The following is a 14,189-nucleotide window of genomic DNA, read 5'->3' on the forward strand; positions in this document are numbered from 1 at the left end:
TTCGTGGACACATTACATCCCTACTAGCTCCATAGACTGTGAAGAGATTGCAAAAATATGATGAGATAAAAAATTTCAGTACTTTTAGGGAGCTGAAAATTTAATTGAGATGGAGAACTGGAATTCGATAACGAGAAAAGGAAGGTATGGGAAAATAGTACAACAACACATACTGAAGGAAAAATGGAAGAGGAACAAGCACAGAGAACTGTTTAATTACTGCAAACTCTTGGTTATGAAAGAAAGTTGTGTAAATGGAAGAGGAGTGAAAACACCAGAATGTTTCGGATACATTATATAGTGACATGCCAAATGGCGCAGCCAGAGTGGGAATATACAGTAGTAAACTGGCCATCAGTGTTGTGTGCATTTCAGTCAGTCACTCTGACAAATACAAAAGAGGGATCTGGTTATACAGGTAAAGAGGTGGCTACTTGGTTAAGCAAGGGAGTTTTCAAGTCCAGCAATAGGTATGACAACATTAACCCCTTAACATAAAACCCCAAATTATCTCATTTTTATTATTCTGACAGATACTTAAAACCCTGAGTATACTCAGGCAACTTAAGAACTGACCTTACATCCATTTTACCACTGATAGTTACATGTTCAGCCAATAGAGAGCAGCATATGGTCCTACATTTGTAGCTTAGCGGCCATGTCTTGCTTTAGATGGTTGCCACTAGCTGTCATTATGTGTGCAGCTTTAGATACTCTCGTTATCAAAATGCACTCTTTCAGCATCTCTCTTGTATTATTCAGACAACGCTTTCAAAAAGTATGGCTAAGGTAATCCAGAGTTTGGCATTGAATTTAGAGGCTTAAAATGTGAAGAAGAATGTGATGTTACTCCATTAGAGACACAAAGTGATGACTGTTCATTAGCTGAGTGACAAGTGCTTGCAAATGGTACAAGATAAATATATCCACTGTGCTCCAGCCAGCTCCTTCAAGATATACGTTCACAGGAAACTGTTGTGAAATACATGGTTAGACTTCATAATGACACAGAAACTAAAGAAGTACCTCGAGTTTCAGGATATTTTAGTCAAAGTCTAATGAACAAGTGTACTCGGAATTTTATTAATGGTGAGCTTCAAAATTTTGTAACTCATAATATTGAGCTTTAAAAGCTGCCATTATATGTCTATGTGTAATGTCATTCATTATAGGATGCTATTCATTAATAAAAAAAATAGTTTAACACTAAGAACAGCAGAAAACTGGCAGTCTACAGAATTCATATTGGTAATCACTATCAGAATCATATGAACTTCAATAAAACCAGTTACACAATTGAGAAAAAAAAAATCTGGTTTACAGAGCTAAATGATCAGATGAAAATTTCTGGAGTTGTTACAGTTTTAAAATAAATACAAGTGTTATCCAGAAAGTACTCTCTGTTAGGCTGTAATACTGTAATAGCCAAAGAAAATTTATTAGATAAATCTTGAAATTACACTTTAGCTTACTTGTCTACTTATCACAATTCAGATTTAAACATCAGTCACAATTTAAATATCAATCACATCACTTACTGAATTGATAAATCCCTTCTATATAAAATTCTGCTACTTGAGATAATAACAGCCTCTGACAGCTTCTTGTTTTCTTAAGTCAAGTGTTGAGAGCCTAGGCTTATTTTCATGTTTAAGAAGAAGTGAAAATTACTTTGAGTAAAGCCTGGAGCCACAGTGTAGATGTTCGAAAACATCTCATTTGAAGACTCAAAAGTTCTTGGTTTGCCAGACAGACTGTGGCTAAGCAGTGGCATGTAGAAACACATTGTAGTCAACAGCTTGCACTACTAGTTTTGTAATGGCTCTTCTTAGATTTCTTAATGGTAACAGAACTGACTGTCCTTCCACATTCCCTAAAATCCACAAACAAGATTCTTTTAACATCTCAGAAAATGGTAGACATAAGCATTCTAACAGAGCGAATTTAGCATGCCCCTTTGTTTTCTTTTACTTTTTATCCAGGATGATACCACACCATTACCTATGGCTTTGTTTAAGAATTATCATGGGGAAATGCTTGTTACACCATTGGCCATGATCCTGTTCAGTAGACATTCCCTTCTTCAGCATCATAACAAATTAGAAAGGCCAGAAAAACTACTCTACACACACTAACCTAAAGAGTAGCAACTGTTCCATTCCCCACCACCACCACCACCACCACCACCACCACCACACCCCAGTTACTTCCCATGCTACATGAAAATGGGAATTACTTTCTGGGCAGCCCTGATAACTAACTAATTTACTAGACAATTAATATCGGGCAACCAAAAATTTATACTCACTATCATAATGTAAGATAAGGTGATGGACTACCCCTACTTCTGCCGAACAAAGTACTCGATAAGATCATCAAAACTTGGGAGCAAAAAATTCATGGAATAAGTATGGGCAAAGGAGGCTGTATGTCCTCAAACCTCCAACCTAAATCAGTATCTGTTGATTTTGTCTGCAAAGACCGCTGCCTCTTCTGTGTTGGTGCAGAGGACTGTGTTACAGCAGAGGAACATTGTCTCTTGGAAGTTGTTTGAACAGCAGCTTATTCATTATCAGATTTGACTAAAAAAACACGAGACGAAGACAAATAAAACGTAACTTATTCGTAATTGCAGTGCCAGAAACTGAAGCAACAGTACTAGAGATGACAAGTTATATCAGTCTGTAACATACCTGAATTTAAATCTCCTTCAGACTGTTCCCCCTCAGATATTTCTCCCACCGATCCAGAATCAATCAATTCTTCTTCCAGTGCCACTAAAATTTCTTGATCACTCAATAAACTTGACATGTTTGTAGCAGGATCACAGACAGCGACAAAACTGAACGAAACCGCACGCGAGCACACAAAGGCTCAGTCTGGCGCGACAGCAGCGCTAAAGTTTGCTACTGCTTATTTCCAAGTAATTCTAGAACCTGACAACAGAGGGCATCACCTGTCATGGGAGAGCCAGCCAGACGTCTATACAATGTTCTCACACGAAATGAGTCGTTTTTGAGCGACAGGAGGCTTGCACACAACATGAAACATTGCGGCCCGAGCTACACTCAGACGTGGTACATTGATCACAGTGCCATGGCCCAAACTACACTCCGGCTTGGTTGCCAAAGTGTTAAAGCAAAGAGGGCATTCCTGCCCAAGAGACATCTGCTAGTATCAAACATCAGCCTTAATCTCAGAAAGAAATTTCTCAGACTGTACGTTTGGAGCACATTATTATATGAAATTGAATTATGGACTGTGGAAAACTAGAAAAGAAGAGAACCTAGGCATTTGAGATGTGGTACTATAGAACGAAGTTGAAAATTATTTGCACTGATACGATAAGGAATGAAGAGGCTCTCTGCAGAATCTGTGAAAAAAAAATATATAGAAAACACTGACACGGAGAAGGGACAGGGTGATAGGATATGGGTTAAAATATCAGGGAATAACTTCTGTGGTATTAGAGGGTGCTGTAGAGGATAAAAACTCAAGGTGAAGATAGGGGCCAGAATGCATCCAACAAGTAACTGTATCACTGAGAATGTAGGGTGCAAGTGCCACTCTGACATGAAGAGGTTGTTACCAGAGGAACTCATGGCAGGTCACATCGAGCCAATAAGAAGAGTAGTGATCCATGCTACTATACAAAGACAAGTCGTAGATCAATGTTGTTACCAAAAATCTTGTAAAGTTCTTGACTTAACATTTCTCCATGATACTCTAATACATGTTCATGCATTCATATGGCAGGATTTTGTTTTAACACACACACACACACACACACACACACACACACTTACAAAGAGGAGAGGTTTTTAGCAAAAATCTTGGTAAGTTCTTGACCAATTTACTTCTAATTTTTACACAATAATCAAATAAACCTTCAGACTGATATAGACTACAAATTTTTTAATATATAATATATAATAATAATAATAATAATAATAATAATATATAATATATATTTTTGCCTGCAGCCAAAATTCTCAAAAAGTTACTGACCAAATTACCTTAAAACTTTTGCATGATACCCTATTAGACATTTGGACAGACATGAGCTACATAATTTTAAACAACAATGTACAAGTATTCTGTTAAAACAGATTCTGAGAAAGAAAACCCTGTGCTGCACTCTGTTATGAAAATTTGCGGTTTGTTTTCTTTCTCTCAATCAGACAAATTGTTTCCACTCTATACATTCTTTCTTATTATATACAAGGTGTTACAAAAAGGTATGGCCAAACTTTCAGGAAACATTCCTCACACACAAATAAAGAAAAGATGTTATGTGGACATGTGTCCGGAAACGCTTAATTTCCATGTTAGAGCTCATTTTAGTTTTGTCAGTATGTACTGTACTTCCTCGATTCACCGCCATGATTTCATACGGGATACTCTACCTGTGCTGCTAGAACATGTGCCTTTACAAGTATGACACAACATGTGGTTCATGCACGATGGAGCTCCAGCACATTTCAGTCGAAGTGTTCGTACACTTCTCAACAACAGATTCGGTGACCGATGAATTGGTAGAGGCGGACTAATTCCATGGCCTCCACACTCTCCTGACCTCAACCCTCTTGACTTTCATTTATGGGGGCATTTGAAAGCTCTTGTCTACGCAACCCCGGTACCAAATGTAGAGACTCTTCGTGCTCGTATTGTGGACGGCTGTGATACAATACGCCATTCTCCAGGGCTGCATCAGTGCATCAGGGATTCCATGCGACGGAGGGTGGATGCATGTATCCTCGCTAACAGAGGACATTTTGAACATTTCCTGTAACAAAGTGTTTGAAGTCACGCTGGTACGTTCTGTTGCTGTGTGTTTCCATTCCATGATTAATGTGATTTGAAGAGAAGTAATAAAATGAGCTCTAACAAGGAAAGTAAGCATTTCCGGACACATGTCCACATAACATATTTTCTTTCTTTGTGTGTGTGGAATGTTTCCTGAAAGTTTGGCCGTACCTTTTTGTAACACCCTGTATATCATTAAAAAAAATTGTATACACAACAATGTGTAATTTTGTTTTCTTCCTTGCAGTCGGTTTTCGCAGACAACAGAAAAATCACAGACAATAGACTTGGTGGTGAAAGAAGCACCTGAAATTTGTTTGGCAAAGAATTTAATCAATAGAGATAGCAGTTTCAACTTGGACAAATCATGAAATCCGACACTTTCTTTAATACATCACCACAGTGCAGTTGAAAATGATATGGCAATAGCCCAGAATGCTTCAACAACATAGCCACAGATACAATTAATACATACTGTTTTGCCATTAATCACTGTATCTTGTGCTTGTGCCTGCAGCCACATCCATAGTGGCCTAGTCAACAGTTTTAACATGATGGAGTGAATGCTGTAGCTTGAGTGTTGGCTCACTCTCAAGATGTCCAGAAGGTTTACAGCTGAAATATTAGGAGCAGAAATAGGGGTTTATGCGGCTGCACACTCGAAATTTAACGGATCAGTCATTGCGCTATGTACAAAATATAAATGTTTAGTTTTAATGTAGCTTATACAGTTTAGTTTAAATGTTGTAAAACAAATTGCTTTCTGGTGTAATCTGAGAGATGGTATTATTACTGAGGGTAGTGGATATGAGTTGTGTGGAAGCTAGGAAGCAGACTTGTCAGTCTGAATGGTGATAAAGCCACAAGTGTTAGCTGAACTTGAAATGAATCCTGGTTGTAAACTGTAAGGACTTAGATACTGTCACTAAGTGAGACAACAATACTTACGAAATTTTCCAAATGACAGCTCTGGAATGACAGAAGCTGACACAAGTTTTCATTAGTGCCGCCAATTGATTATGGATTTTAAATTATTTTGAGATACTCACTCTCAGACTTTTAACATTATTCTGTAGTGTTTTGAACTTAAGATTTGGATCATATGAAGTGCTTTGAATTCAAAAGTATTTCAGTGGTTCATTTGTAACATTACTAGCACAGACTTATTGAAAATTTGATCAGGTTGAAGAGTGATTAAGAACTAATGAACTATTATGCCAAATTTGGGAACACAGCTGATGAGCTCCTACAGCAACAAATAATTCATAACTGTTCAATACTGTGTGCACAATTAAGCAGTCATCAGTACCAGTTCAAGGTTTTGTTTTGAGGGGCTGAATAAACAATCGTACTAAACATTATTTGAAAATTCTAGCAGGCTAAAAGAGTGTGCTGGACTAGCAACTCAAATCTGGGACATTTTCATTTTGTGTGCAATTGCTCTGCTGACTGAGTTGTCCAAGGATGACTCACGACCTGTCCTCACAGCTTTGCATCAATAAGCACCTTTGTTGTCCTGCCTTCCAAACTTCAAAGTAGTGCAACTGGATGCCTTTCAAGTTGACCACTCCTGGAAGAAGGGATATTGCAGAGAAATATCTTAATCACAGATTACAGGTTTCTTTCATACTGAAACATGATTTTGCTTGTGCAACAAAGTCAGTTCAGCCATGATCCTATATTTCTATAACTATACATTACAACTTAGGCAGCTGCAGATAACCAATTTCAGGCAGTATTTTGGCAGTATATAGCTGCTGCTTGACCATCAGTGAGACACAGTTATTCATAGTGATCACACGTTATGTCATCAAGCTTTTGAAAAATCAACAAACACTTAATTCTATTACAGGTGTTAATTAACACCACAGGTTGATATGTGGCACAAGTTTTAAACTGCAAAATATTTCCAATAGTAGATGTGGAGTCTGACAATAATTTATTTCTTGTGAAATGCAGACTAAAGCTACAGAAATTGAGAAACACAAAAATTAAGGAAATGGGAAATGGGCACATTGAAATAATCAGATTGTTGGCAACAACTGACTGAAATGAAAGAAAATCCAATACAAATAGAATGGGTAGCTTTAAAAGATGAAATAATGAAAGCAGAGAGGAAATCTAGGCACAAGGACAGATCCTGCAGAAATCCTTGGGCAAACACTGAAATATTAAACTTAACTGATGAAAATATAAAATATAAAAATGCAGTACATGAAGTGGGCAGAAGACAATACAAATGCCTAAACCAGGCATAATCAACCTGTTTGTACATCATACAAAATTTTTAATTGTTGTACAAAAGACCCAGTCAAATCATTTATGTAAGCCCACAACAGGAGCAGTGCAACTACTAAACACTGGAAGATACCATGCTTGATATACCCTGTTCCAAGTTTGATCTGACTGCATGTTATGTAATTAAGACTCCATAGTACATATACTAAAATAAATGACAGGTATCACCAGCAGATGTGTTGTGAGTGGTGAAAGCGCTGCTGACCACACACCGCACTGTGCGAAGTAGAAAAAAGGCTCACAGTGCATTTTGGTGTAACATATCACTTTGGTAAAGTGATTTATCGCACAATGTCTACAGTACTAATGAAAGATAATTGCCACCTTGACAGTATTTTTTAGTTTGAATAGTGAGTTTAGATGTGTGTATTGCTTGGAAGTTTCATCTTGTTTAAGCCTGTAACCTGGTGCTGATGCAAGACGGGACAACAATAGATGCTTTATCACACTTTGTGGTACCTGCTGCTACCTTGACAGTTTATTCCACACAGCCTCGTCCTGCCTCAGCACTGCACTATGCGCCATAGAGGTACCATGACAATCAATATTATGTCATGGGAGCAAGAGATAAAGCTGAACAGTCATTCTAGAAAGAATTGTCAGTCAGCTTGTACTGAGGGCAAGTAATAACTCTTATTGTATTCAAACAACGTATGAGGTGTTTCAGTACTCTACCCTATGTATCGATATAATCTTATATGAGAAGAAATGTTTTCCATTAACGGGTAGAAAGTTCAAGACACTTTCAAGTTTTCAGCAGAGATACAACTGCAGCAGAGAAGTCATCCATCAGAAGTACACATTTTGGCAGAATGGCAATTCAAGAGATATAAGTTCAGAATTTAACGGTATTGAAGGTCATAACCTAACCTTACACATTTTCCATCTAAACATACCTTAGGATCCAAATTTAACTCCCACAGAATTGTGAATACTATCGGGAGTTTTCATGTCACAGATTATCTTCATCATCATCATTGCTGCATTGTCTGACCAAGATAGCCAGTGCAAAAGCACCACAGGCACAAAGATGTGAGCTGGTGCCAGTGCCATAGATACTTTCCACTTGCTTGAGTCCCACCAGCTCCACGGGCGGCGCTGAGGATAAAGATATCGACTTTGCCTTGGCCAGTTACTGGCAGAGTACAATCCGCCAATGCTCAGAAGACAGAAGAGCAGCTCTCATGCACTCGGTTACAGATCATCATTCAGGGCTGACTTAGACAGGGTAAATTATTTAGTGAACTCTTAGAAGTGAACAGACAGCAGTTGTAAATTGCATTTACTATGTACTGTGAAGTTTACCTATGATTATTTGCACTTCGCCACTGAGGGCCTTTTTTTGTGTTATATTACAAGCAGTGTTGCAACTTCATTATTCAACGATTCCCAAAGATAAGTAAACCTTTTTAACTCATTTGTGTGACTTTGTTACTAATCTGTTGAAGTGTTTAGAACCTTTGTTCTTCTATCCTGTTACCTGACCCTGGGGCACAGCTGTAAAATAGCGGCAGGGAGAAACTGTCTTAGTGATGTACTGCACCAGAAGATATTTCACAAACTCACAAACTTGGCCTCCAGAGCAGTAGCGACGAGGCCTTTACAAAACTGGTGACAAGGGTTTACAAAAATTATTATTATTAACAACTTATTTATCAGTTAAACAAATAAATTTTCCTTTACTTAAAAACATAACATTTTGTAAGACATATGACATACAATTTTTAGCTCTCACAATTAATATCTTTTGGACAGTCAGAGAAAGAAATCTCAATCACTATTTGAAAATTTTTTATTGTAAATTACTTAACATTACAGTGAGAAACATAATTCTATAAAGCTGTATTCTTTTGCCGAAATTCTTTCATTTCCTTCTCTATGATTTCTAACTGTTGGTAGAAATGTGCAACATTACATTTACAGCTTTATTTGTTTTCATATTTAATGCTTTCTCTCCTAGTAGTTTCTTCATTAGCAGCTAATGTATCTACCTTTAAAATCTCTTCTATTTCATTGCGGTAAATTTTTCTCGTGTCCAATTTTTTTTTCTCATTATTAGGCTCATTATTGCCACCTACATCAATTCAGTGGGATGGATGATACAGAGCTGGAAAGACTTCAACTTGTGTTTTGGAGGAAAATTCAACAAGTTTAGTTTTTCAAATCCCTTCCATAATCCCAAGCATCAAAATGATTGTTTACTGAAAACAATTGAAAACATACTCCCAGAACCGCTCAACATACTGATCACTGTATTGTAACTTTGCACTTAATCATCAGAATTCACATTCATGTAGACAGACTTGTATTCGCTGAAAAATGAAATGACAGCACAATACATCATGGCACTGGTGGCTTCCGACCCTTGGCTGGATTAGCTGTCATCAGTATTACAGCTTCCACACACCCTATAATTCTTACCATGTATTCTAGCTACCATGACTTCGAACATACAAGCCAGGTGCAATCAATAACAAAACATTGTAGTTTACCTTCAAAGCCGGATGATGAACACTGTCAAATAGCCTGACACTGTCACAGACGGGACAAAAGGACATTTTTCTCTTGTTGGTTAGTCAATTTGTGCTATAGAATTTCAGAATTTACAGAATAATAGAGGATAACGAAAACTATAAAAAACTGAAGAATGCAGTCAAACTGAGAGGCCATAGAAATGGACAATTCAGTGTCAAAATAGATTTCACTTTTGCAGTTATTGTGAGAGTCATTCTGATACTCAAGAAAGTGAAAAAAAATAATAATGATAATTTACTTACCAAGTAAAAGTACACCAGATAAGAATGTCTTATTTTCATCAAGTGTCAGCCAGTCTCCAATATCTGGCAAATGCGCCCATTTGTCACCAGTTTGATTTAATTTTCTGAGTACGCAATGGAATGTGACTGCTAATAACCATCTGCAGACTAATTGTTTCATTTTCTGTTTTGTTACATTCTCACGTGAAATGCTTCCCATTTTTGAAGTGTAGGATACAATACAGTCATACAATTTTGCAAGTGCCAAAGTGCTCCACAAAAAGTACCATATTTGGTGCTCTTCTTCAATGAAGCTGCTGGATCCCAGGCTAACAATATGTAAGACTACACCTATCAATAAAATTTGATTTTCACATTTTACCTGCAAACAGTATGAAAGTAAATAAATATTTTCAACTTGTGACCAGTAATCATTGTGATAATGAGTAACAGTTAAGTGTTTATGTCTGACATTTTAATTTTCAAATACCGCGAACAATAGCTTTCATTGAAAATTATACTTGCACACAGTTCTGATTTAATGTTAACACAATGCAACACCAATAAACAAATGAAATATACCAGCATCTGTAAAAATTTAGAAAGAAAGGTGTATACAAACTTGGACAATTTATTGAAAAGTGTACCAGCAGCAAGTGATTAAAATGGAATAGAGATTGTCTTAATGTAGGTCCAGCAACGCCTCTTGTGTAACCAGAAAGTTCTGTAATAAGAGACATCAGCAAGTGAAGAGCTGTCCAATGCAGTGGAAAAGTGAAAATAGGTCCAAATATGTCTCAGAATGCAGGAGAACAGCAAAGGTATGACTTCTGCTGGAACATGATTGGTCTCAAGGAAATGGGTTTGACATTTTGGAAGATCCTGCTGCAAAAGTATGTGTATGTGAAACAATGGATAGAGGAGAGTAGGGCTATGATGAGCAGGTACTTCAACACAAACTGTGACCACAGAACACACAGAAATGGTAAGGATGCAAGTAGATATTCTAGAAATCAGTGAGATGTGGCGGCCAAAAGAGGTGGCATTTTGGAGTTAGTATCGAAGTATTATTCATAATGGGTCAGAAAGATAGAGCAGAGTACGGAAAATAATGAAGAGGGAAACTGACAACAAGGTAAAACGTTATATGCAGCAAAGAGAAAGAACATTGATGTTGAATGTAAATCACAATTGGAGTCTGGAATACAATCACAGGTGAAGGTAAGGTATTACAGACATTAACACGGACACTGTTTTAAACACCACAGTCCTTCACTCTGCATGGTCCTACTGGAGGTGGTATACTACTGACTTTTTCCCACTTTTTAACTGTCTTGCCCAGCCAGTTATTGAGGGACCTACAGTTTAATGTGGACTCCAGACTTTGGTGCAATTTGGTAGTTTTCATATTAACAAACGTTGCCAGAGGTCAAAGAATTGATAAATAACACATGAAAATCCTAGTACTGACCAGATATCAAATTCCAAACATTTCAATCAGCAGTCTGATGTTTAACCCCTGAGCCACAGAAAAGTTAAGCTAGAGATCAAAAATAACAGATGAGCTTGGCATCAGCAAGAAGGGTTAATTTAATTCTATGCTGGACATGACTCGGTCATTGCACATGCACATTTTGAGAACCTCCTGAGCAAGAAATATACATGGAAGATGTCAGAGAGTCAAAGAAGGTAACAAATTGACTATTCTTGGGAAAAAAAAGATTCAAGCATAATGTTAAGGACTTTAAAAGTTATCCAAGTATTGACAACTGGTAGCAAGCATAACCAATTAAGAAGGAAGTACCAGTTGACATTCAAATAGTTAAGCAGAAATCATAGCTTTGAAAACTAACAAAATGAAAGAACCACAAACACAGGTTAAACGATGTTAACTCCAGTACGGAATAACAACAACGTAAGGAAAAGATATATTGCTACTTACCTTAAAAATAACTTGTTAAGTTACAGAAAAGCACAACTAAAGGTACTTACACATTGTATTTTAGTTGTGCCTGTCTGCAACTTAACATGTCATCTTTATAGTAAGCAGCAATCTTCCTTTACCTTACAAATTTAGGTTACTATGAAAGAATGTGAGACAAAAGAAATAATGACTTTTCACAGAGTTTGGTGTGGAGAGCCAATGGAATGGTCTTAAAAGATATGTAAATGCAAGTGAAAAAAGGCATTCCGGCCTGCACTGCCTGAGCTGGTGGTCATATATGTACAAGGTGTGCTTGCTTGTGAGTAAATGGCATGTGTTTCTCTTTTGCTGATGACATCTGTGGCTGAAAGCTTTATGAAAGTGTCCTTTAATTGCGCCTGTCTGCAACTTAACATGTCTTTTTTTACAATAAGTAACATGTCTTTTTTACAATAAGCAGCAATCTATCTTTTCCTACATTGCTGAAAAAGTACTAGGACTGAAAATAGCAGAAAACAGACAGCCATTGATAAACTGATGTGGAACTAGAACTATAAAGGAACAATGAAAATGTCAATTGTTGACTGTTAACAGCTAAAACATAGGGCACATGGACATGAAGTTATCCAGAAATGTAGAAAAGTTCTATAAGAATGGATGGAGGAAGAACGTCATGAGATAGATACAAAACAAACAGGGTAACATACATGCTGCACACAGACTAATAACCAGTCACTTTAGAGATGACAGAATAAGTAATCAAATGATTTGAAATGAAAATAGTATTTCAGTAATGGAAACAGAAAATAATGTGATAAGATGGGAAGAAAACTAGGAGAATCTATATAGTTGCCAGGAGAAATTAGGCCAAGTGAAAATAAGGACAGGATGCAAGAAGATGAAAGAGGGAGATGTGACAGCAAATTTCTGAATTTCAAAATCATTTGCATGAACTCAGAAGAAATAAATGCCCACAGACTGATGAAATACTAACAAAATTCCTGTGGACATCAGGCCACGGGGCAGAACAGCAACTATACAAGCCTGTGAATAAAATTTATGGAACTGGAAAAATCCCAAGAGATTTTGTAATGAATAAAGGGAAGTAAAAGCATATAGATGTGTACAGTGTCACATGTATCAAAAATACTCTCAAGAGTACTTCAGTGGAGGACGGATGGTAAAAATGAAAGTAAGGATAGGATCAGTTTGGTATTACAAGCAGCAATGGCATCCAGGAAGCTCTTTTAGTACTGAGGGTAGTGATAGAGGGCATATTTGAGAAAAACAAGAACACATAAATGGAATTCATAGAATTGGAGAAGGCTTTTGATAAAGAGAAATGGAATAAAATGATTTTAGTTCTTAGATATTGGGCATCTACTACAGAAACAGAAGAGTAACCATTCTCTTTATCAAATCAGACTTAAGTAGTCACCATTTACAAACAGATACAAGATATCAGAATCAAGAAAGTTGTTCAGCAGAGTTGCTCATTGTGACCACTGTAATTCAATTTTTAGATAGAAGAGGCAAATAGGTCAGGAAAGTAAAGGACTATCTTGATGTAGGAGTTATTGCAGTAACGGTACTTTCAAAAGGCCACACATGCAGCAGTGTTATTTCATCAGCAGAGGATGTCTCAGACTGTGTGAGCACGCGTGCGAGGATATCAACAAGAATGTATTAAGTCCTATGTCAACTCATCCCTTTGCAGGATCTGTGTCTCTTTATGTTTGACCAAATGTGTGAACTACTTTCAAAATACTACTGTAAGCATACCCATGTTACTGCATCGTGACTTGAGTTTTACCACTGTAGAAAGGAACCACATCAATCCTATTGAGCACGGGTGGCTGAGCTCCGTGGGTTAAGTTGCTGTCGTTATTTTGTGTCCGATGTGCACAAAAAGCTGTATGCTGATCAGATGATGAAAGATGATATCATTCATTTAGCTCCAGATCATGAGGCACGAGAGCATGCCCTCCAGTGTGTATATCCATTCTTCTCCAAGGTTGTAGCTACTGCACAGTTGTTCAAGGTGTTGCAAGCTGCAGGTAACCAAACTGAGTATTGGTGTGAGGTATCAGAAATCCAACACTCTCCTTCACACCAAGCTTCAGATAGTTCGCAAGGGGAAGATGTGGTTGCAGCAGTCCACATATGATCACAGTGTCAAGGTTGCCGGCCTCACTCCCAGCAGCTGCACCAACACAGTAAACATGCCAGTAAACAGCAACGTACAAGTTCCATGCTTCTGTCCTGCCCAAAATACTGGTTTACCTGTCATAATTGCAATAAAAAATGTCACATTGTTTCTGTTTGTAATGCAAAACTACAGCACAGCAATACAGATGCAGATATGATGTAAACATTGTATTTTTATTTCCATTGTGCCAAACAAG

At 37.3% G+C, this 14,189-nt stretch overlaps 1 protein-coding gene across 2 annotated transcripts in view; it reads right to left on the reverse strand.

The window, feature by feature from the left end:
* Positions 1 to 14,189, reverse strand: part of LOC124798216 (GPI ethanolamine phosphate transferase 2) — a 102,229-nt gene that overhangs the window by 11,777 nt on the left and 76,263 nt on the right. For both annotated transcript variants that reach the window (XM_047261521.1, XM_047261523.1), the window contains one exon: positions 9,882 to 10,242. In XM_047261521.1, coding sequence (XP_047117477.1) covers positions 9,882 to 10,242 — 361 coding nt within the window. The remainder of the gene's footprint in view (positions 1 to 9,881; positions 10,243 to 14,189) is intronic.

The sequence above is a fragment of the Schistocerca piceifrons genome, chromosome 5 (genome assembly GCF_021461385.2).
Source record: "Schistocerca piceifrons isolate TAMUIC-IGC-003096 chromosome 5, iqSchPice1.1, whole genome shotgun sequence".
Lineage (NCBI taxonomy): Eukaryota > Metazoa > Arthropoda > Insecta > Orthoptera > Acrididae > Schistocerca > Schistocerca piceifrons.